Source organism: Citrus clementina, unplaced genomic scaffold, assembly GCF_000493195.1.
Source record: "Citrus clementina cultivar Clemenules unplaced genomic scaffold, Citrus_clementina_v1.0 scaffold_6, whole genome shotgun sequence".
Taxonomy (NCBI): domain Eukaryota; kingdom Viridiplantae; phylum Streptophyta; class Magnoliopsida; order Sapindales; family Rutaceae; genus Citrus; species Citrus x clementina.
The window spans coordinates 13437298-13459109 of NW_006262139.1; the positions used below are offsets into that span (position 1 = coordinate 13437298).

A 21812-nucleotide genomic window follows, 5' to 3' on the forward strand; every position below is an offset into this window, starting at 1 on the left:
AAAAAAAATTTCTAACACTCAATTTTGCACCATATGAAAAATTAAACCACTAATTGAAAATTCTTTGAACTTTATAATTCATAGAAATATTTTAATGAACATATATATGGATATATCATGTAATTGATAATTTAATGGTTATAATTGTTGTAATAAGAAATGTGAAAAGTCACAATAAGCATGACTGTAGAAGAGCACATCAAGAAGAGAGCACGATAGCAAGAGAATTCAATAACTAGAAACTTGAATAAATAAAAAAAACATGACTATAAGATAGCACAGCTATAAGAGAGCTCAGTAGTTGGAAGTTTGAATAAGTTAAATAAGTACAACTGTAGGAGAGCACACCTACAAGAAAGCACGATAGCAAGAGAGCTCAACAACTAGAAATTTGAATAAATCAAGACAGCTACAGGAGAGCTTAGTTAAATAAGCATGACAGCAGGAGAGCACAACTATAGAGGAGCACAATAGCATGAGAGATCTATAGCTGGAAGCTTAATAAGCCAAATAAGCATGACTGCAAGAGAGCACAACTACAAGAGAGCATGATAGCATGAGAGTTTAGTACCTAAAAGTTTAATAAGTTAAAGGAAAATTATCAGTTATATACCCTTAAATGACATCCGTATCAAACATGCTACAACACTTTTCAAGTGTATCACTCGTATACCGTAAGTTGATAAAACACTTCTGCCGTCCACCAATCCGTTAACTTCCGTTAGAAAAGTTAACATAATTATGGCAAATTGACTATTTTGCCCTTGAAACTCAAAATAAGGTAAAAATATGAATTTACCCTAAAAATTAACTTAAATTTTCAATACACAATTTCTTTTATTTTGTTATTAACAATACATTTTTTATTGAAAAAATATGAATTATTAATGGTACATATTATTAACAATTATCTGTAAAAAATATTCATATTATAACATAAAAAAATATTAACAACATATTATTTACAATTATAGATATTATACTATAAAAAATTCCAGTTGGAGCTTGAAGGAGTAGATCTTCAAAAATTTAGGTTAAATTTTGAAGGAGTAGATTCGGTTGTAAAGTAGCTTTTTTTTAGCAATTATTAATAATTATTCGATAAATGGGATGACATGTTATTTTTATTAATATATATCATATGACATGTTATTTTTTATTAGGTAAATGAGATGACATGTCTTTTTTTTTAAAAAGACTAAATTACCCTTATGATGTCAGCGCTTGCAAACGGCAGTTAACGGATTGGTGGACGGCAGAAGTGTTTTGTCAACTTAGGGTATACGAGTGATATATTTGAAAAATGTTGTAACACGTTTAATACTGGTGTCATTTAATGATATATGACTGATAATTTTCCTAAGTTAAATAAGCATAATTATAGGAGAGTAAAATATAGAAGTCAAAAACCCAATGACTTTATTTTACAGAAGAAAAGTACTAAAACAAAATTACAAAAAAAAAACTCATAATAAAATGAACACAAAACACAATAAACCATATAGAAGTCGTTCCTAGAAAATATTTCGTTAAAGAGCCTACGCAAAAACCACGGCCATAGGTCTATAAGAACCTCCTCGCACCACCATATCAAAACTCTATTGAATTAGAAAATAGGAATGTGTGTGTGTGTGTAAAAGGCAGCTGTATTATGCACTATAAAAGTCTAATAACTCGGCATCATCAAAGTAACAGTGTTTACATTCTCTGAGATTTTTTTTTTTTTATATAATGGAGCCTAGTAAAGATTAGGACAAAACAGAGCGGGGAATAGTATTCCCATACATATCATTTCATAACCAATATCCATACATTCTCTGAGATAACCCCACAATAATGGTACAAGTGTGACTAGTTGAAAGGTCGTTGAAGCTATTAACAGCTCTTCACCAGCGAGAATTAATTAATGCAGCCACCTCCTCATTGCACATGAAGCTTTCTATTTTCCCCAAGTCCCCACCTACAAACCTCCAAACACTCATAAATCCCTAATGCATCCCCCTCCTATTTATTAACCTTACACCATCTTTGGCAGAACGAAACAAAACAAACACGGATTATTCTTTTTTCCTTTGTAGTTAGCTTTCGAGGAAGTTTGAGGTTATATTTATTAAATATATTTTTCCTTTTGGTTGTATCTGAGTGATCTAAGCAGATGGGTATCGTCTCTTTGATAACAGGAAGGCCTGGATCAAGTGGGTTTGGTTCAGCTTCCACTGCTGAGCAGGTTACTGATGGGATTGACGCAACCAACCTCACTGCTGTCATCACAGGTTAGCTTCGCTTATAGCTTTAATATTCAAAAGTTCAACATTATGGTACTTGATGGTTTCTTTGATGTATGTGACTCTTTTTGTGAATCTTTCGATCAACTTATTGCTTTCTTTATTGTTAAATCTTTTTTTGTGGTGAAGAATATGGAACTTTTATTCAACTATTTGTAATGCCGGCTCTACCACGTTACTTGAGGCCTTTGGGGAAACTACACATTAGGGTTTTATTTATTTATTTGTCAAAATAATTTTTTTTTTTAAATTGAAATTGTAGTTTAGAGCTTTCCTTTCTTGCTTCTTCATATGAAAAATCAATCGTTATGTGCTAAAAATAAAAATATATAATCGTCCACATTACGTTCTCATATTCAAAACTATGTATCATTCACAGAGAGAATGTCTCCTTTTCATATTTATTTAGGAATTTATTAAAAAAAGTATAATTTAAGAATTTATGTAAGAAAAAGTTTATTAATATAAGTTTTAGTATTTTGATTGAATTTTTCAAATATAAGAAAATGGGGTCTTTAATTGCATCCGTTGAGGCACTTACTTGCCTGGGCTTTCGGCCGATCATGCAAATTTGGATCCATATCCCACTGACGTTTGTCTCATGCCTCCCAACCAAAATCTAACCCATTAACAAGTAAATAATAAAACAGTGGGAGAAGTATTAGGCTTGTTTCGTCACATTTTCTGTTTTGCGAAAATAATAAAATGAAAAACATTTTCTGTAGAACACTTTTTAACATCGTTTTTCATTTGATAGAAATTGATGGTATCCATTTTCTACTTTTTGTTTAGAAAAGCAGACAAGGATTAATTGTCGTTTCAATTTCACTGCATCGGAAATTGCACAAAGGCTCCACAAACTTTTTTGTTTTACTTCATCGTAATTACTATGACCCCATATGTCTTCCTTTTTTATTTAAAATTTCACAGCAATTAGAAAAAAAAAGGGTCCCAAATATCTTTTATTTAATATAATTGCTTCATAAATACTACCAAGTATAATTTTACAATTTTTGTTTTAAACACTACTTTTAAAATAAGTTACTAATCGTGTTTTTATATTCACCCAAAACTAATAATTTTTTATTATTAAAAAATACAAAAACACCATTTGAAAAATAATACCAAATGCACCCTTAACTTACCAATCATATTTATGATTCAAAAATAATTTTTAAAAATTGGGTGTGTTTGGTATTATTTTTTAATTGGTGTTTTATATACTACTTTTAGAAAAAAGAAAATGACATTCTTAATGTGACATTTTTTAAATTGAAAATATGTTGACCAGTTTGATTTATAATGAGGGGGGAAATGACATTTTTCCATTAGTACAGGTTTGATCAGAAATTAACCAAAATATAATAAACGTTTTATAAAAACTCAATTTGAAAATAATTAAACCCAATGTGATTTCTAAATTATTCTTTTTGTATTTTTTTTCCAAAAATAAAGAACTATTGTATGCAAAGCGTGTCTTAACTGTAGACACTTAGAAAAAGAGGGAGGAAAAAAACAAAAAAACAAAACAAAACAAAAAGAGAGAGAGAGCGAAAAATGGACCTGGTTATGCTTTTTGTCCTCTCTTTCTTTTAAATACTCTCATGTTTTTAATGTTCATAATATATATTAATAGCATGCTTTTGTAAATCTTCTTTAGTTCTTCATATTGATCTCTGCTTTAAGAATTGCTCTGATTTTCTCTCTCTCAAGAATGAAAGCACTAGAATCTTTTTTTATATAAAAAAGAATTTATGTATAAATAAAAAAAAGTTATTATCTTTTTATTGCTTAAGTTATTGGGAAATATAAGATATAAGTGTAACAAGTATTGTTGCATAACATTTTACTACTAAAGAATTGTAAAATCTTAAATTTTATTATTTTTCTGTTAAAACTGTTACTTAATCGTTGGTTATAACACCTTTAAAATATTAATTTTACCCTTACTTGAAAAAACATACAAAGAATATTGATGAATTTAAAAAACATTAATACAAAGTATATTAACATTTTTTTTTTATCAATACCAATCGTAATATGTTTCTAATAATAATTTTACTCTTCATATTCAATGAAATTGTTATTTTGATTTTACTTTACCCCTATTACATCAACATGATGTATGCGATCAATTAACAGTTAACTAATCGTTATAATTAAATTTATAATTATTTAGTAGTAAAGTGTTATAGTATAGTCATTACCGTACCTAAGCAGTAAAAAGATAATAACTCAGATAAAAATATTTGAACACAATTAAGATATATATTTGGGGATAATTAATTGACGAAGGAAAATGCTTGCAGGAGGGGCAAGTGGAATTGGCTTGGAGACAGCAAGGGTCTTGGCTCTACGTAAAGCTCATGTTATTATTGCTGCAAGAAACATGGCAGCTGCAAATGAAGCAAGACAGCTTATTCTAAAAGAAGATGACACTGCTCGTGTTGATACTCTGAAACTTGATCTTTCCTCTATTGCTTCTATTAAAGATTTTGCTCAGAACTTCATTGCTCTTAATCTTCCCCTCAACATCTTAATGTAATTTTACTCGCCCCTCTTTCTCGAAATATTACATAACTATCTACTGATGTTTCTGAGAAACAATAAAAGCATACTATAACATGCAAAAATTAATTTAATGCAGAAACAATGCTGGAATCATGTTCTGTCCCTACCAGATTTCTGAAGATGGAATAGAGATGCAATTTGCAACAAATCATATTGGTGAATACTTTAATTTGAAGCTGTATTGGTTGTTATTAATTAACTAGCTAAATTAGTATTCAACTTTAAATATTACTTTTGCAGGGCATTTTCTTTTAACAAATTTGCTTCTGGACACAATGAATCGCACGGCTAAAGAAACGGGTATTGAGGGCAGGATAGTGAATCTATCATCAATAGCCCACCAATACACATACAAAGGTGGCATTCGGTTTCAGAAGATCAATGACAGGGCCGGGTATGTTTTGATCATATAATAATAATTAATCAACTAAAAATTTCTTCTCATGTACGTCATAAATTTTGATTCAGTTACTCTGACAAAAAGGCTTATGGGCAATCTAAATTAGCTAACATATTACACGCCAATGAGCTCTCGCGACGATTTCAGGTAATCGCAGTAAATGATTTGATGATCATTTTTGTTTCCTGAGTTGGGCCCTGCTTGGTTTTGAAGTTGGGTTTGGAAGCTAAAATAATTTGATCCATCAAAGTTATTATTTAAAAGTCACATTCACTACACACCATTAACTTTTATTTCACAGTTGTAGTTTTATCTTATAAGTTACAGTATTTCAATACCACTAGGAACTTAGTAGCCCATGAATATCGTCACATGATAATTTTACTAACTTGGTTACAGGAAGAGGGAGTGAATATCACAGCAAATTCAGTTCATCCGGGGCTAATAATGACGAATCTTTTCAAGCATTCTGCTGTTGTGATGAGTATGTTCTATCATATATAATCCCAGAAAGTAAAAACAAGCAGCGTTAAGATGTTTGTTTTCTTACTATCTTTATTTGTGCAGGATTTTTGAAATTTTTCTCATTCTTCCTGTGGAAAAACGTACCTCAGGTACTTAATTTCCTAAGAGCTCATTGAAATTTATCAGCTGATTATTAACTAACTAACGTTACCTTTTGAAACTAATGGCTCTAGGGGGCAGCCACAACGTGCTATGTAGCTCTACATCCAAATCTGAAAGGCGTAACCGGAAAATATTTCCTGGACTGCAATGAGATGCCGCCAAGTGCACTTGCTAGAGATGAAACGCTGGCAAAAAAACTGTGGGACTTCAGCAACAAAATGATTAACTCGGCTTCAAAAACCTCAGCATAAGGTTATTGCAATACTACAGACTTACTACGAGTGAAATTAGAGACTCAAGTGCTGGTTAATTCTAATGTTTATATATGGAACCGATTGAAATGGAAGGGGGTGTCGTGTGAATGAATTGCTTAGTTATGTATGGAAGCATAAGTGGCTTTGAGAAATTGATTGATGTCAATCGCATAAACGTGTTGCTTGTAATCGACGATAGTCACAGTCCATGTACCCACATTTTGCTTCTCCTCTACGGTACCCATAGCGTGTACTGATAATCAGAAAAGTCAATAAAATAATTATCTGACGGTGCAAGCAAATACAGGCCGTCGGAATGGCGTGGTCACGACGTTAAATCAGCTTCTGTTTATCAAATCACTTATTTTATGATTCCAGACATACCCTTTATAACGTAAAATGCAAGTGTTTGATTATTTTGTAGCAACGTCCTATTTCGTTATAATAAAATCAAATTCATGTCGTAAGAAATGATGTATCATGTACAGGCTTCTTTTTTTCTTTTATTTGTTTTCTTTCAACAAAATTAATTGTTTACGACGAAATTGCACGTGGCTGCTATCGAAGGTGGAAATTAAATTTATAAAAAAAAAAAAAGAACCTAAAACTTACTCATGAAAGAGTCAAGAGGAGTCGTCGTTCTCAAACAAGCCTAACGCTCGGACCGCCCAGGCGGACCCAGCCACGACAACGGCCGCAAAAACCGGAGGGACAAGCAAGTCAATTTTGGATCTCCTAAACAGGTGGGCCGGCAGGCAGAGTATCTCTCCCGGCAGGTCCAACGGAACCCTGACGGCAACGGACGCATCACCGGCAGCGCCCTCGCACTCTTTCGAAAATGAAGAGGAGGGAGATATCGACCAGACAAACGTGACCTCTGGCCAAAACGACGCCGCGGCGACGGTTGCGGTCAGGAGAGCCGTCCACACGGCAGCGTAGAGGAAGAGGGGCCACCGTGATGTGATCTTGTGAAACAGGGAAGTAAAGAAAGATAGAGACATCGTCATTTGTTGTCCAATCCGAGAAAAACCAAAACGTTAAGGGGGGCGGCTTTAAATGAAAAACAAAGGGGAGTGGAAGGGGACCTAATCTTCAACTACTGGTTGAGTGATATAATGTGGCTTGACCGATGAGCCGTGGAATGACGTGAGTGTCGTTGCTCACCTGCTAGTTGCTTCAACGACTCTATGACCGGTAGCAGGGGGCATTGGGACACGTGTCGTTTTTTAACAGTTGGCGTTTCAGATAACTGTTAGGGGAGTTACAGCCTACGTGGTAGATTGCAAAGAGTAATGAATCTAATGATAAACACACATTGGAAAACTTTAGCTGGCATGTAGTAAATTAATTTTTTAATAATCTTTAAGTAAATTAATTATATTATTCCACCGTACAATAAATATGGAGAGAAAATTTTAAGATATATACAACAAATCAGATTACAAATTAACTAACGTTTTTATATGCATTAATTAATGGACTAATTACAAGCATATAAATTTTATGCTAGATAATGTACTATAAAATACAGAACTCTCTCTAATGAGATTGTTTCAAAATTTATCTGATGTCATTATCATTATTTTAATGATTGGTAAATATAGCAACATGGATAAAATATAGGGCCAATCTCAGATAGCGGTGGTTGGTGAAATAAACTATTTTTACTGTACGGATGAAAAAGACAATCGATTAAAAAATTAATTTAGTATTTGATAAGCTATGGTGTTATGAGTTTAAAAAAAACAAAGTACATGTATTTGGTAAGTTTTATTCGAAAGATTTGTTTTATTATATAATAACCAAAATAAACATAAGTTTAAATTGCCTCTTATTTTTCAGAGCATGTTTAATAAATTGAGTCAAAATGCCCTTTTTCTTTTTAAAACACATAAAATTAATAAAGTGAAAAAACACATAAAATTACATAAAGTGAAAAACTCAATTAAATAGAATCTAATGAATTTCATAATTTATTACATAAAATATGAAAAAAATCATACTAATACAAAATCAAAATAAAATATAAAGTAATATGCATTACGTTCACCCTAAACTTGTCACAATAATAATACTCAAATTTTTAATTTAATAAGTTGCTTATGAAAAGCAACTTTTTATCTGTTTTTAAAAGTTGTTGTCAAAATAAAGAAAATCATGAAATAAGTAGTCTTTACAAAGTCTATCAAATACTATTTGTTACAAAAATTATAAAAAAAACCGCTTATTGAATTTTAACCTTAATCCCAAATGGAGCTTAATTACATGAGATTATTGCTCAGATTATGACTCATATTACATGAGAATAATGCTAATATATTTATAATTAGATAATTACTATGGCTAGTTTTACATTATTAAATATTATATAGTACTTCCATATCTTAACCTTCTTTAATATTCAAGAGACATTTACTTCACTTACATTTTTTTTTTAAAAAAATTATTTTCATTTAGTTATTTTCCATAATTGAGGAATGAATTAAACATCGTGGGGCTCGAACAACTGAATGGCTCTGCCGCACGATATAAATTTTAAGCTCAATCTCAAATGGAACTTTAATCTCAATGAAATGACGATTTATGATTTGAATTGAAGGGTCACATGTGCAATTAATGTTGTTCCTTTTTTCTTTTTTTAAATGTTATGATTGTAACGGTAGCTGCGATACTAGAAAAATGCCAAATTACTCTTTGAAATGATACCGAAACACAACCGTTACAAAAAGACTCGTGAGTTCCTTTTCTATGTTTTCAGATATTCTTTTCTTTTTTTAATATTCTGTTTTCCTAATTCTGAAAAGGAATTCAGGTGCAGTCCAGCCAGACTTCAGTTGAAACCTCAGGGATATTCGGGGACTTGAATTTGATGCCTACAAAAGGAAGAGATATTCACATTGGTGATTGGAGAAACAGGTTTCAGCTAGCCACTGCAATTTGATGAAAGCATATTTCCCATATGGATGATCAAATCACCATGGATTTTCAAGCTGTAATTTACTTGATGAAAATTTTACAGAAACCAGATTTGTGATTGAACTGATTTTACACACAGAGCCAGAGATACAACAGCACAGAAAAACAAACAAGGTATCACATGAATTCTCACGGCAACATTGATTTCATAATTTCATATCGGCTTGCTAAATTATCACGATCTGGAGGAGTAGAATGCTTTCTCTACCTGAATGGTAAGAAACAGAATGCCAACCAATGAGACACAGATACCCACAACCATAACAATCAGCATCGCCTGCAATGAGATATATGGACCGATAAAGAAAACAACCGCAATTGAAGCACACTGCCAGACCTTGAGCTGTGCAAATGCTCCTTCCTGTTCCCAGAAGCAATCTCTCTCATAATTAGATATTGAAATCACAATAACAAGAACTTATAGGAGAGATTACAAATTAAATAAAAAGAAAACAATGACCTAATTTAGGCTTCTTTTACTAATCAGCATAAAAACGAATCATGTATAAACTTATCCGTAATCTGTTAAATGAGGACGCCAACCAACATAGTAGCTAATTGGCTAATTTATAACACAAAAGAAAAGTCTCTCCTCCATCTTGCAAGAATTCTAGACCTATATACAAAGCAACCATCTAATACAGTAGGTGGAATTTTCATTTTTTTACATTTTCTTTTCCTTTATGATTGGATATGGAAAAATATGAACCTAATAGAATATGATTTGCCAGGTAAAATAAAATAAGCAAGTTTGATGCAGAATATTGCTGATATGACTAGTTTCATCATTGCCATCGTATCCTTGGGTGTTCCTGAAGATTATGAGGTAGACTGACTGACTAAAAGGAAATTCATATTCATAGTCACCTACCAAACAAGTATTTGTCTTATTAAAGTAGGATTAGCTGTTACCGTATCGTGCTTAAAGAGTATCCCAAGCAAAGCACTAAGCTGTGTATTGAGCACTCCATCACCAATGCCCAACAAAGCTGCCATGATAAGTGGATATAGAGTGCCAAGTACTCCACTAGTTACCCTATAGGAAGACAGTGAATCAAGGAGATGGAAAAATATTAATACATTCAAGCTCACACTACTACAAAACAACCTTCAAGTTCTGAAAAACTTCAATGTAACAGGAGTACACAACACAGTGTAACAGGAGTACACAACACTAACCTGTAATTTATCAGAATCCAGAGAAATACAACCACCTGAGCAATAGCTCCACCAGAAACTATAAAAGTGATAGATGGAAGACCAGTGGTAAGTCGACCAGCAGCAAGTGAACACTGAAAAAAGTGGCGAAACCAAGCAGAGACTGAATCCAATTAATGGATATTTATTTGCCAAATTGACTCAAACAGAAATGCAAACAGTACTTCAGCATAAACATTAAATTACTTCCAATATACAGCAAATGGAAGTATGACAATACTCAGCTTTACCGAAAACAGAATCTTGGAACAATTGCTTCGAGCATCAAGGAGCTATATTTTGTGTTTAAAATATATATTCACAGTGAGTCAATTGGTTGCAGGTAAAGGTTTGTGATTGCAAGAGCACTCAAGACATTGTTCTGAAGACACGATGACCAAAACAAGAGCATATAGCACAGCGCAAGGCATAAACAATTGGCAATGAGAAAAAGATTCCTTTGGAACACAAAAATTGCCAAGCTGTTCATTGCATGAAATTGTGAATTTCTGCAGTCTCATACTTACTATTGCATCAAAAGCTCCATAAACTGCCATTGCACCACCTACACCAGAAACACCAAGTGCTGGAGTTACAATCTCCTTTGTAAATTCAGCCCTACAGAAGAAGACATAGTGCGATTATTGGAGAAACTAAATTAGATAATTGAACTATAAAGAATAAAAATGTTAATGAAAAGGCAATACAAAGAACAGATATGAAGTTTAACTGATTATTACCATACAAATGCTTGTTGTAATCCTGAATATGCAAAAAGGGGAATGATCAGTAGCATCCGTACATCAGCCAGAAGAGTGGTAATTGACTTCGATAAAGACACTAAGTACGAATAGAAATTTACAGAAGCATCTGCTGTTTCCTTTTCTCCTTTATCTTCCTCTTTACGTAAGAAGCACATGAGTATGGTGCCCAATGTGATAACGCCAAGAAACACAATGAACAATAAAGTGGTGCCACTGGTACTTCCACCCTGCAGTATGTAATGGAAAATTAATAGGAAGCAGTTTACAAAGGAAATAAAATAAGTTGCAATGTCAGGCTTAAAAAGTTAATCATCTAGCAAATTATGTGCCAGAATGTCTGTCTAAATTAAACATGTTCCTGAATCAGTCTTGATTGAGAAGGTCAGATCTGTAACAAACATCACAGCCGTACACAATTATGTTCAAATGCTAACATGAATTTCCTCTATGTTAATCAGAATATCATCTTCTTATTGTCCAAAACCAAAAGCTTAACTAGAAGGGCAGCACATGCCTTATCGTCTTTGAGCACCGCAAGTGTGATAAGATTTCCAACAAACTGCCAAAATTGGGAGGAAAATGGTATTCAACATTAAGAACAGCGACGACAAAATAAAAAATCATCAATTAAAGAAAATGCATTTAGACTGAAAGAGCACCTGGTGGCTGGCAAACATTCCCCAAAATTCTCCATTGAAGCTGCCAATCACCGTTCCTTCATGCAACTTGTGATTGCTTGCATGACTGAGTGCAGCGGAAGTGAGATATGTTCCCTAATAGATCATAACAGATTTCTATCACTTTAGTTACTTCATAGAAAATTCCCATTTGAGAATATTATTAAAGAAGAGAATCCAAAAACACCATCCACACCTCTCCAACCCATATTATAGAAGCAGCAAATCCAAGATACAACGATGCCGGCACCATAGTGTACCTTCAGAAAAAATAAATAAATAAATAAAGTTTTAGTGTTTTTTTTTTGGGGGGGACTGGGAAGTAAAAGTGAGTGTTTACTAAACTTATTAGCTGGTGTGGTTTCAAAGTTAAGCAGAAGCACAACAGTTACGAACATTGTCCTAAATAACATTTTAACTACTACAAAATTTAATCAAACGATTAGGATTCATTGCTCGGTAGGGCAGAGGTCAGCTCAGTATTAGATCCAAATTCTAAATTGAAACATAGACGTGAGGTGAGTGCACAGTACCACGAAGGGAACAAATTGGCAGCCACGAATAGCCAATACCCAGTAGTCCCAAGGATCAGAGCGTTCTTGGAACCCAACACTCGAACCACCAATGAAGCAACTAGAGAGAAACACGTGAACGACGTGTACAATATCCCAAGCGAAATCGTTCCCAAGTTCCCCTCCTGCAACAAATAAAAAATCAATTTGTAAGCTCAAAAACTAGAAAGCGTCCAGGGGCAGGGGCAGGGGCAGCTACTCAACGGTATTAACAGTAGTTTCTAAATTCTGAGCAGCCCCATAAGCGAGAAAAATCAAAAGAAACGCGCAGCTGAGGATGTGAACATCACGCGTGTAGTTCTTTGGAGTAAGAACTTGCAAGCTATCAGCAACAAGAGGTGCTTCTTCATCGCGAGAATCTACGGACTCCATTTTTTTTCTTTTTTCCCCCCCTTTTTTTTCGCTTGGAGTTTCGAGATCAATCTGATGGTGAAATCGCTACATAATATATACGAGAAGCGAGTGAAGGTAGTACAAACGAGTGGGACCAAAAACACGGCGAGTGCCGGCTAGAATCTTGTGTACTACAAGACATGTAAAAGAGTTTTGGTTCAGAAATTAAATAAGTTCATCGGATTTTTAAATGACTGATTAAATCGGTTCAGCGATAAAATAAGTTCATCGGATTTTTAAATGTCGTTGTTTTTGAAATTTGGAAGGATTATTTGGGAATCAAACGGAGGGAGGGACGCTTTGAAATAATCGAAGCGTGGAAAGCCTTTTTAAGAGTAACAACCGACGGTTAAGAAAACGACGGCACAATGGACGGTCGTTTTTTTAATTTTTTAAATGTAAATATTTATATTAAAATAAATTATGAATTATTGTTTCTTTTGGTAGCCATGATATTTTCTTGAATCTCTTGATTCTGGAATCTGATTTGGCCCTCGTTGAAACCAAGCGCTACGCAATTGATTCCTTTGATATATATATATATTTTTGGTCATTTTCAACGATTTATGGCCGTTCTATGATCATATAATAATAATAATAGTTTAATTTCCAAGTTCGAAGTTATTTTATTTCATTATTTGGTGAAGGCCAACCTGACAATGTTGACCCCATATATATATATATATTATTTTTATTTTATTATATGTATATTTAACCACTATAAAATTTTAATATAATAACAAGAATACCTTTAAAAATATTTTATCCTACAAAATTTTTAAAAATAAAAAATTATAATAACAAGAATACCTTTAAATTTAAGATAAATATAAAAAATTCATGATGTTAATTTTTATAATTATAATTTTTAAATGATAACTTTTGAAATAATTTTTTTATTAATCAAAGTTGGTTTAGACTATTATTACTTTGGTGATTAATTTAAACAATGAAAATCGATTGATAATTGTAATTGTATGATTGATTAAAAAGAAAAAAAGAAAAATATTTGAGATGAGTATCACGCGTTTTTAAAGTCAAAAGGATTAAAAATATATATATATATATATTATCAATAATTAAATGGTACTCACACACCCAGTTTTTCAAGATATTTTATCAACTAATTAAATGGTAGTTATAATTTTTTATTTTCAAAATTTTATAGGATAAATACTTTTTAATTCATTTAAGAATAAAATGATTATTTTATTTAGATTATTGGTGTTAAAGTAATTAATTGATACAAGTTTAAAAACAAAAATAATGTAAAAAATGTTAAAATTTTATGATAATTAAATGTATATATGATAAAATAGAAGTGGTATAAAAATAATTTTCTAAATGAAAAATGTGAATGAATATGAATGAGTGCATATGATGAGGGTATCTCCTATCAAATTATGTGGTTACATTTTTTTTCCCCCATTTTTTGAAGGGTCAAATTAGTACAGACATAAATTTGACTTTTACTGAAATAAAATTTAATTTAAAAAGAACATGATGCCTCCCTGATTTCAGGATTTTTTACCTAATCAAGAATGGTGATTTAAAAGCTATGATTCATGGTCAAGCCTGCCAATTATATCAATAAATCTAATAAGCCAAATAGCCGATCTTACATTTCTAGAGATTGGAAAATTGACATCAGTAACAGAAATTGGATACAGAAGTAAATACCGTTCTGAGCTTAAAGCCAGAAATATAAACAACACCAACACTACCACGGTGTGCAGGTCATGCCCCGAGCACCAATTGAGCAAACTCAAAATTTTTTTCATTTCTTTCATTATGTCTGCTCTGCATCAACATCCCGAGAGTTCTCTTTGAGAAAACGTTCAATACCAAACTTCATATAAGCAACGAGGGAGGAAAATATGTGGCTTCTGTCCATTCCACTAGTAAGTCAGTCAACACTAAAAATATTTTGATCTTGACCGGAAAGTTTTTCTGGGCATCCGACTATCCAAGATGTCACCGAAAGTGGCCAATGCATCTTGAAACTTCCGGATTTTGAGAAATCCCCTTACCATTGAAGTTTCTCGGTCTGAGAATTTTGCTTTATCCATGACCATATCAATAAGCTCAACCAAAGTTTCCTCCTTCCCTAAAGAAACAAGTCCTTCAGCCAACATGTAGAATGATGAGAACTCTGGGAGAAATCCTCTCCCTAACATCTCTATCACAAAATCAACGGCTTCTCCAATTGGTCCTCCACCATTACAGAGCCCACGGAAAACATGCTTGTAGGTAAGAGCATCAGGAGGATCAGCCTTCTCCATCATTTCTCGGAAAAGCCTCATAGCTTCGGTTGTTCTTTTTCGTCTAAAGAGAGCTTGAATCACAGGGTTATAAGCTTGTGGAGTCAAAACAATTCCTTTCATCTGAATTGACCTCAAGAGTTTACTTGCAACCTCAACTCTACCAGCCTTACACAGCCCCCCAATTAAGGTTCCATACGTAACAATATCTGGTTCACACCCATTTGAAGTCATATTTTGGACAATATCTGCAGCCCTTTTTATGTCGCCCGCCCGACAGTAGTAGGTAAGAAGGGAATTGTAGGTAAATTTATCAGGTTTTAACCCTTCCATTATCATCTGGTCCATAAGCTGAGCAGCATCTTCCACCCTCCTGCTCTTACAAAGACCATCGATAAGGGTGTTGTAGGTCACAGAATTTCGTGAAATCCCTTGGATTTCCATCTCATCAAAGATCTCCTCTGCTTCTTCAATTCTTTTGAGTTTGCAAAACCCATCAATCAAAGTATTATATGTCACCACATTCCTTGCGCAGCCACTTGATTCCATTTCTTTTAACAGTTTTAGAGCTTCCTCCAGCATCCCTCTAGAACAAAGGCTGTCTATCAACATATTGTAAGTAAATTCATCAGGTTGGCACCCTTTAGTCTTCATCTCCTGAAACAATTCCATTGCTAAATCAAAATTACTAGTCAAGCAGAGACCTTGTATCAGAGAATTGAATGTACAAACATCAGGCAAAATTCCCTTGCTTGTGAGGACACGAGCAAGTTCCGTAGCTTCTTCAACTTGGTTCTCCTTGCACAAGGTGCTAATCAGAGTATTATAAGTAATGGTATTAGGCGAACAATCCCTCAAAATCATCTGATTGAGAATCTCCACAGCCTCCTCAACTTCACCCAATTTACACAATCCAGAAATCAAAGAATTATATGTAAAAACATCAGGATCAAACCCCTCTTGAAGCATCATGTCCATGACCTCCAACGCTTGCTTGACATGTCCCACTTTGCATAAACCATTCACCAAAGTATTGTACGTAAACTGATCAGGATTAAATCCTTCACTCACCATCTCTTGTATAAAACTTAACGCATCCTCAATCCTTCCCTCTTTACAAAACCCATGAACTAAAACATTAACAGTCACATTAGTAACCAGGCATCCGTGCTCCACCATTTGCTCTCTAATCCTCAACGCACCATCCAAGTTACCTTCCTCAATCAACCCTTGCATTAACGTCGTAAACGTTCTCTCATCTGGGGCCAAACCATAGCCAGGCATCTCTTCCATCATCAAAATAGCAGGCCTAATTTGATGAGCCTTACATAAAGCCTTAATCAATATATTAAATGTAGAAACATCAGGCTTAATCCCTCTACTAACCATATCAGCATGAGCAGTTTCAACTAGTTTTAACTTATTCCCATCAACAAGAACATTCAACAAGTGATTATAAAAGTGGGTGTTGGGTTCCAATCCAAAATCGTCCTTCATCAACTGGGTTACTTCTAAAATCTCATTGTACATGTCAAATTTAGCATAACTTTCTACGAAAATCAAGAAAGTACCTGTACGAATTTGACAGCCGGAGAGTTTCATATCTTCTAAAATGCGTCTCATGGAATCAAAAGCGCCGACCTTTCCGAGTTTGGTCAGTAGTTCTTCGTAGAGAGAGGAATTGGGTGCGAAATTGGGCTGCTTAGAGGCCCAAGTGAACAAGCGGAGTGCTGAGGACTCGTCGCGTTGGCGACGGAGAGCGTCGAGGAGTTGAGTTGAAGTGAAATTGGAAGGGAGTTGACGAGAGAAAGTGGAAGATGAAGATGATAGTGAGGTGAGTTGCTGATGGTCATGGTGTTGTGTGGAGGCAAAAGAAATGGTGGTGGGTTTGGAAGATAAAGGGAGGAGGGATTGTCGTGGGAGAGGCCAAGGGTGACTCTTGAGACACGAAGAGAGTGACATTTCAGGGGATTTGACGGAGATTGAACATGAAAATTTGGAAAAGAAAGTTTCTTTCTTTCAGGAATGAGCTAGTGAGCTGCAGCTGGAGTGAAAACAACTGGATTTTCCTTTTTCTTTTTTTCTTTTTTTTTTTTTTCCCTTGAAGGTCGTTTCGTTTCCGGGCGGTTTTCTGCCAATTGCATAAACCAACCCTGAATCCTTAACTTAGGCGGCTGAGGAGATGCCAACGACGTCGTTAGCAGTGTTTTAAAAGCCTACCAACCAAAACGCTACGTTTGTTTCCAGGGGCGATGGTTTAACTATTTTGGACAGTTTAATCTTCGGGGCCCAATATTTGGGTCCAACTAACCCCTGCATCCACTGTGAGTTATTGGGCCCTTACCCAACCCAATGTTAAACATTTTCACATCTTCTTGAGGTTCCCCCCGGAGTCACACCCTGTGTCCCTGTCTGAAATTATAGTACGGTAGAATTTTAATAAATTAAAGCTCAATAAATTGATAATCTCGATATAAATAATAATTTTATCGATCCCAAGCTAATATGGTAATTAATAATTTGATAAATTTATTATATAATAAAATTTTAAAAAATTTTTTATTTTTCTATAAGACCCAACTAATATAAAAATTAATAACGAATTAATTTAAAAATAAATACGTATGATATGTTTATGATTTTCTTTGTTATAATGACATAATGCTTCACATATTTCATTGGTTATTGTTATATTCTATGTGCTACATTGGTTATTGTTGTATTCTATATGCCATGTTAAGAAAAATAAGAGAGAGATTAGTTAATATGTCACCTCCAAATAGTCTTCTCCGATGAGTTACTGAATAATTGCTATCCAGCCATGCAATTGTTAGCCTATATGGCTATAAATATTGATTTTGATGATAACAAACCACATGTATTTATTAAGTGAAGATTTATGAATTGTGCTTTTATAATAAGAAAATGATGTTATGGAATTAAAGCATTTTGGATTAAAATGAAAGTAATTTCAAAATCTTTGATAGTGTTTAAATTTCGGATTTGGACCTATTTGAAACTATTTAAATGTTTTTGGGTCATTCTATAATTTCACAAAGTTTGGGAGAAATCATAATTTCAGAAAGTTTTGGGATTAACGAAGCATTACTTAGAAGTTCTGAAATTGGACTTATTTGCAAAGTTTCATAACATTTTGGGTCATACTATAGTTTTATAAAGTTTTAGGGTCAAACTGAAAATTTGAGAAATATTTCACTGTAGTAGGTTACTGTAGCAAGCGGCTATCCGGATTTTGAAAACCGGAAATCCGGATACGGGCAGTAAGCGTCCAGAACGAAAACAGCTTATCGGATTCCGTAACCGGCAAGCCGGATAGGCAAAATTCAAATTTTTGCCTTAACGGTAACATAAATTCGGCTTACCGGATTCCATAAACGGTAAACCGGATACGCCTGGAATGTGAGTAACGACTAGTTTTTGAGCTCAAACTATAAGAACTCAAATCCAACTCATTTTGAAGCTCTCCAACAAGTAAAAACAAAAAGCACACGAGATATCTTGAGCCTTCAAACTTGCAAACTACATACATTGAATCATTCATTGTTCTTCATCTTTGAATATCTACTCATTGAGTGAGTTTCATTGTAACTTTCATTTCTTCATTTCAATTGTAAGAATTTGAGTGTGTGAGACACTTGAGTGAAGAGATTGGGAGATAATTTCTTCGTTGTAAAGGTTTATTGACACCTTGAAGTCAATTGTAATCGGTTGAAGTCTCGAAAAGGCTTGGATAGTGAAATCCTCAAGCTTGGATTGCTTGGAGGCGTGGACGTAGGCGGAGATTACCGAACCACGTAAAAATCCATGTGTTTGTTTCTCTTCTCCTTTACTCTTTAATTATTGTGCCTTTATTAAACTTATTACTTTCAATTTTTATTAAGGCATTAGATTGTTTGTTGTGTGGATTTGCTAGGATAATTTTTAAATTTCCAATTCACCCCCCCTCTTAGGTTGCACGCTTATATTTCATTTGGTATCAGAGCAAGGTGCTCTTATTTAGATTTAACAATCTAGAGCTAAAGATCAATGGCAACTCAAAATGATTCCACATTTAGGGAAGGGCAGTCCACTACTAAACCACCTTACTTTGATGGAAACGATTACCCATATTGGAAAACTAGGATGAGAATTTACTTGTAAGCCTTAGATTATGAGATTTGAGAAATCGTTAATGATGGTCCTTTCATGCCTTTGACTAAAAATGAAGTAGAAGAAGATATTCCAAAACCTTCACGGGATTGGAATGATTTCGAAAAGAGAAAAGCTTCTCTAAATTCCAAGGCTATGAATACCTTGTTTTGTGCTTTAGATAAGAAAGAGTTTCATAGAGTGTCTAGTTGCGAAAGTGCTAATGAGATTTGGCACAAACTTGAGGTTGTCTATGAAGGCACGAACCAAGTGAAAGAATCTAAAATAAGTAGGTACACTCGACAATACGAATTGTTCTAAATGAACAAAATGAAAATGTGTACTCTATGTATACTAGATTCACGGACATAGTGAACACTCTAGGAGCCCTAGGAAAGACTTTTTCAAATAGCGAAAAAGTCAAGAAAATCATTAGGTCACTACCTAAGGAATGGAGACAAAAAAGGACTGCCATTGAGGAAGCCAATGATTTAAATATATTACCTATTGATGATTTAATTGGCTCTCTTATTTCATATGAAGAAGATTTGGCAGCTGAAAAAGTGCATGAGGAAAAGAAGAAAAACATTGCTCTGAAGGCTTCAAAACATGAGAGTGATGAGGAAAGCGAAATAAATGATGAGGAGCTGGCTATGTTGGCTAGAAGATTCAGAAAATTTTACAAAAAGAACAATGAGTAGAGAAAGTTCAGAGGCTACAAGAATAAGAAGGAATAGAATGAGCCAATCATTTGTTATGAATGCAAGAAGCCCGGACACATACGACCGGAATGTCCTCTTCTCAACAAATTCAAGAAAAAGGCTATGGTGGCCACATGGGATGATAGTGATGAGGAAACAAGTGACGATGATGAGCAATAAGAAATGACAAACTTAGCTCTTATGGCTATTGGGAAAGAATCATGTGATGAACTTGATGAGGTAAGTGTTCTTCCTACATATGATGAATTGCATGATGCTTTTAAGGATTTCCATGATGAGCTAATGAAGATTGGTAAAAAGAATATATGTCTTAAAAAGAAGATGATAGAGCTTAAGAATGAAAATGATTCATTTAGTGCAAAGATTACATGCCTAGAATTATAAAATAAAACATTGCGTGATAGTATTGCATTATTTGAGAATTCTAGCACCTCACATGAGCACTTAGAGTCACACATGAATGACTTGAAAAATGAGAATGAAATGCTTAGAAAGAAGAGCAATGAACTAAATGAAATTGTGCTAAAATTCACAAATGGGCAAAAGATGTTGGACAATTTGCTAAACTCACAAAAGTGTATATTTGACAAAAGTGGCATAGGTTATAAACCGAATTTGAAACAAAAATTTTACAAGAGTTATTTTATGAAGAATACATTTATTAACAGTAAAATTGTATGTCATTATTGCAATCAAGATGGCCATATGAAAAATAGATGTGCAGTGAAGAGAAATGCATATTATGGTATGAAATGTGTTTGGGTTCCGAAAGGAACCCTTGCTAACTCTCAAGGACCCAAAAAGGTTTGAGTACCTAAAACTTGAGATTTTTTCTACAGGGCTCAAAAAAGAAGAAGAATAAGTTGTACTTAGTCAGCGGTTGTTCAAGACACATGATAGGGAATTATTCTTGGTTTTCAAGCTTTACTAAGATCGAAAATGGTGGAGATGTTTCATTTGGGGATAATTCAAAAGGAAAAATCATTGGGATTGGAAATGTAGGTAATGTATCCTCTACTCTCATTGAAAATATGTGTTTGGTTGAAAACTTGAAACACAATTTGCCTAGTATTAGTCAATTATGTGATAAAAGATATAGAGTTATTTTTTATGAATCAAAGTGTGTTATTGAGAATGCATGTGATGGGAAAGTCTTGTTTGTAGGAAATAGATGTGTTAATGTTTATACCATTAATATAGATTGTGCATCAACAAATAAGAAATGTCTCTCCGCATTGCATAATGATGGTTGGTTGTGGCATAGAAGATTAGGTCATGCAAGCATGGATTTAATTTCAAAATCGTGAAAAATGATTTAGTAAAAGGTCTTCCAAAAATCAATTTTAAAAAAGATAGAACTTGTGAAGCATGCCAATTTGGAAAACAAATCAAAACTTCCTTTAAAAGCAAGAATCGTGTCTCCACTTCAAAACCACTTCAATTGCTTCATATAAATTTATTTGGACCTTCTAGATATGCTAGTTTAAGTTGCAAATTTTATGCATTTGTAATTGTGGATGATTATTCTAGATACACATGGGTATTGTTCTTGGCTAATAAGGATGATGCCATTGATGCATTTTGAATTTTCTATAAAAAGGTTCAAAATGAAAAAAGTTATTATATTTCTTGTATTAGAAGTGATCATGGTGGAGAATTTAAAAATCATGCATTTGAAAATTTTTGTAATGATTTTGGCATTGAACATTAATTTTCATCACCTAGGACTCCACAACAAAATGTAGTAGAGAGAAAGAATAGGTCTATTCAAGAAATGGCTAGGACCATGTTGAATGAAAACTCTTTGCCTAAGTATTTTTTGGCTGAAGCCGTCAACACCGCTTGTTATGTTTTAAATCGGGTGTTGATTAGACCTAATCTTAATAAAACTCCATATGAGCTTTGGAAAGATAGAAAACCCAACATTGGTTATTTTAAAGTTTTTTGATGCAAATGTTTTGTTT

At 33.7% G+C, this 21812-nt stretch overlaps 4 protein-coding genes across 5 annotated transcripts; 1 reads left to right on the forward strand and 3 right to left on the reverse strand.

The window, feature by feature from the left end:
• Nucleotides 1-1765: 1765 nt before the first annotated feature.
• Nucleotides 1766-6528, forward strand: LOC18038672 (short-chain dehydrogenase TIC 32, chloroplastic). Its single transcript, XM_006428984.2, has 8 exons — nucleotides 1766-2273; nucleotides 4595-4826; nucleotides 4933-5012; nucleotides 5097-5250; nucleotides 5325-5403; nucleotides 5656-5740; nucleotides 5824-5870; nucleotides 5955-6528. Exons 1-8 carry the CDS (start codon nucleotides 2156-2158, stop codon nucleotides 6132-6134), a joined length of 975 nt encoding a protein of 324 aa, XP_006429047.1. The 5' UTR covers nucleotides 1766-2155; the 3' UTR covers nucleotides 6135-6528.
• An 80-nt stretch (nucleotides 6529-6608) lies between these two features.
• On the reverse strand, nucleotides 6609-7465 carry LOC18038336. The gene has a single exon (XM_006428985.2). The coding sequence runs from the start codon at nucleotides 7142-7144 to the stop codon at nucleotides 6761-6763; it is 384 nt and encodes a 127-aa protein (XP_006429048.1). The 5' UTR covers nucleotides 7145-7465; the 3' UTR covers nucleotides 6609-6760.
• Nucleotides 7466-8911: 1446 nt separating this feature from the next.
• LOC18038337 (UNC93-like protein 3) lies at nucleotides 8912-13133 on the reverse strand. 2 transcript variants are annotated; one of them, XM_006428987.2, is made up of 11 exons: nucleotides 12528-13133; nucleotides 12285-12448; nucleotides 11948-12011; nucleotides 11734-11847; nucleotides 11589-11633; nucleotides 11051-11301; nucleotides 10838-10928; nucleotides 10293-10405; nucleotides 10026-10149; nucleotides 9322-9474; nucleotides 8912-9010 (listed from the first exon to the last, which is right to left on the reverse strand). In XM_006428987.2, the coding sequence occupies exons 1-11, from the start codon at nucleotides 12693-12695 to the stop codon at nucleotides 8912-8914; spliced, it is 1386 nt and encodes a 461-aa protein (XP_006429050.2). In that variant the 5' UTR covers nucleotides 12696-13133. The 2 variants fall into 2 exon arrangements, with proteins under 2 accessions (XP_006429050.2, XP_024038202.1); XM_024182434.1 differs by lacking the exon at nucleotides 8912-9010 and having other exon boundaries at nucleotides 9027-9474; nucleotides 11571-11633; nucleotides 12528-13130.
• Nucleotides 13134-14278: 1145 nt separating this feature from the next.
• Nucleotides 14279-17142, reverse strand: LOC18038594 (pentatricopeptide repeat-containing protein At3g53700, chloroplastic). Its single transcript, XM_006428989.2, has one exon. It carries the CDS (start codon nucleotides 16937-16939, stop codon nucleotides 14633-14635), a length of 2307 nt encoding a protein of 768 aa, XP_006429052.1. The 5' UTR covers nucleotides 16940-17142; the 3' UTR covers nucleotides 14279-14632.
• Between the last annotated feature and the right edge of the window lie 4670 nt (nucleotides 17143-21812).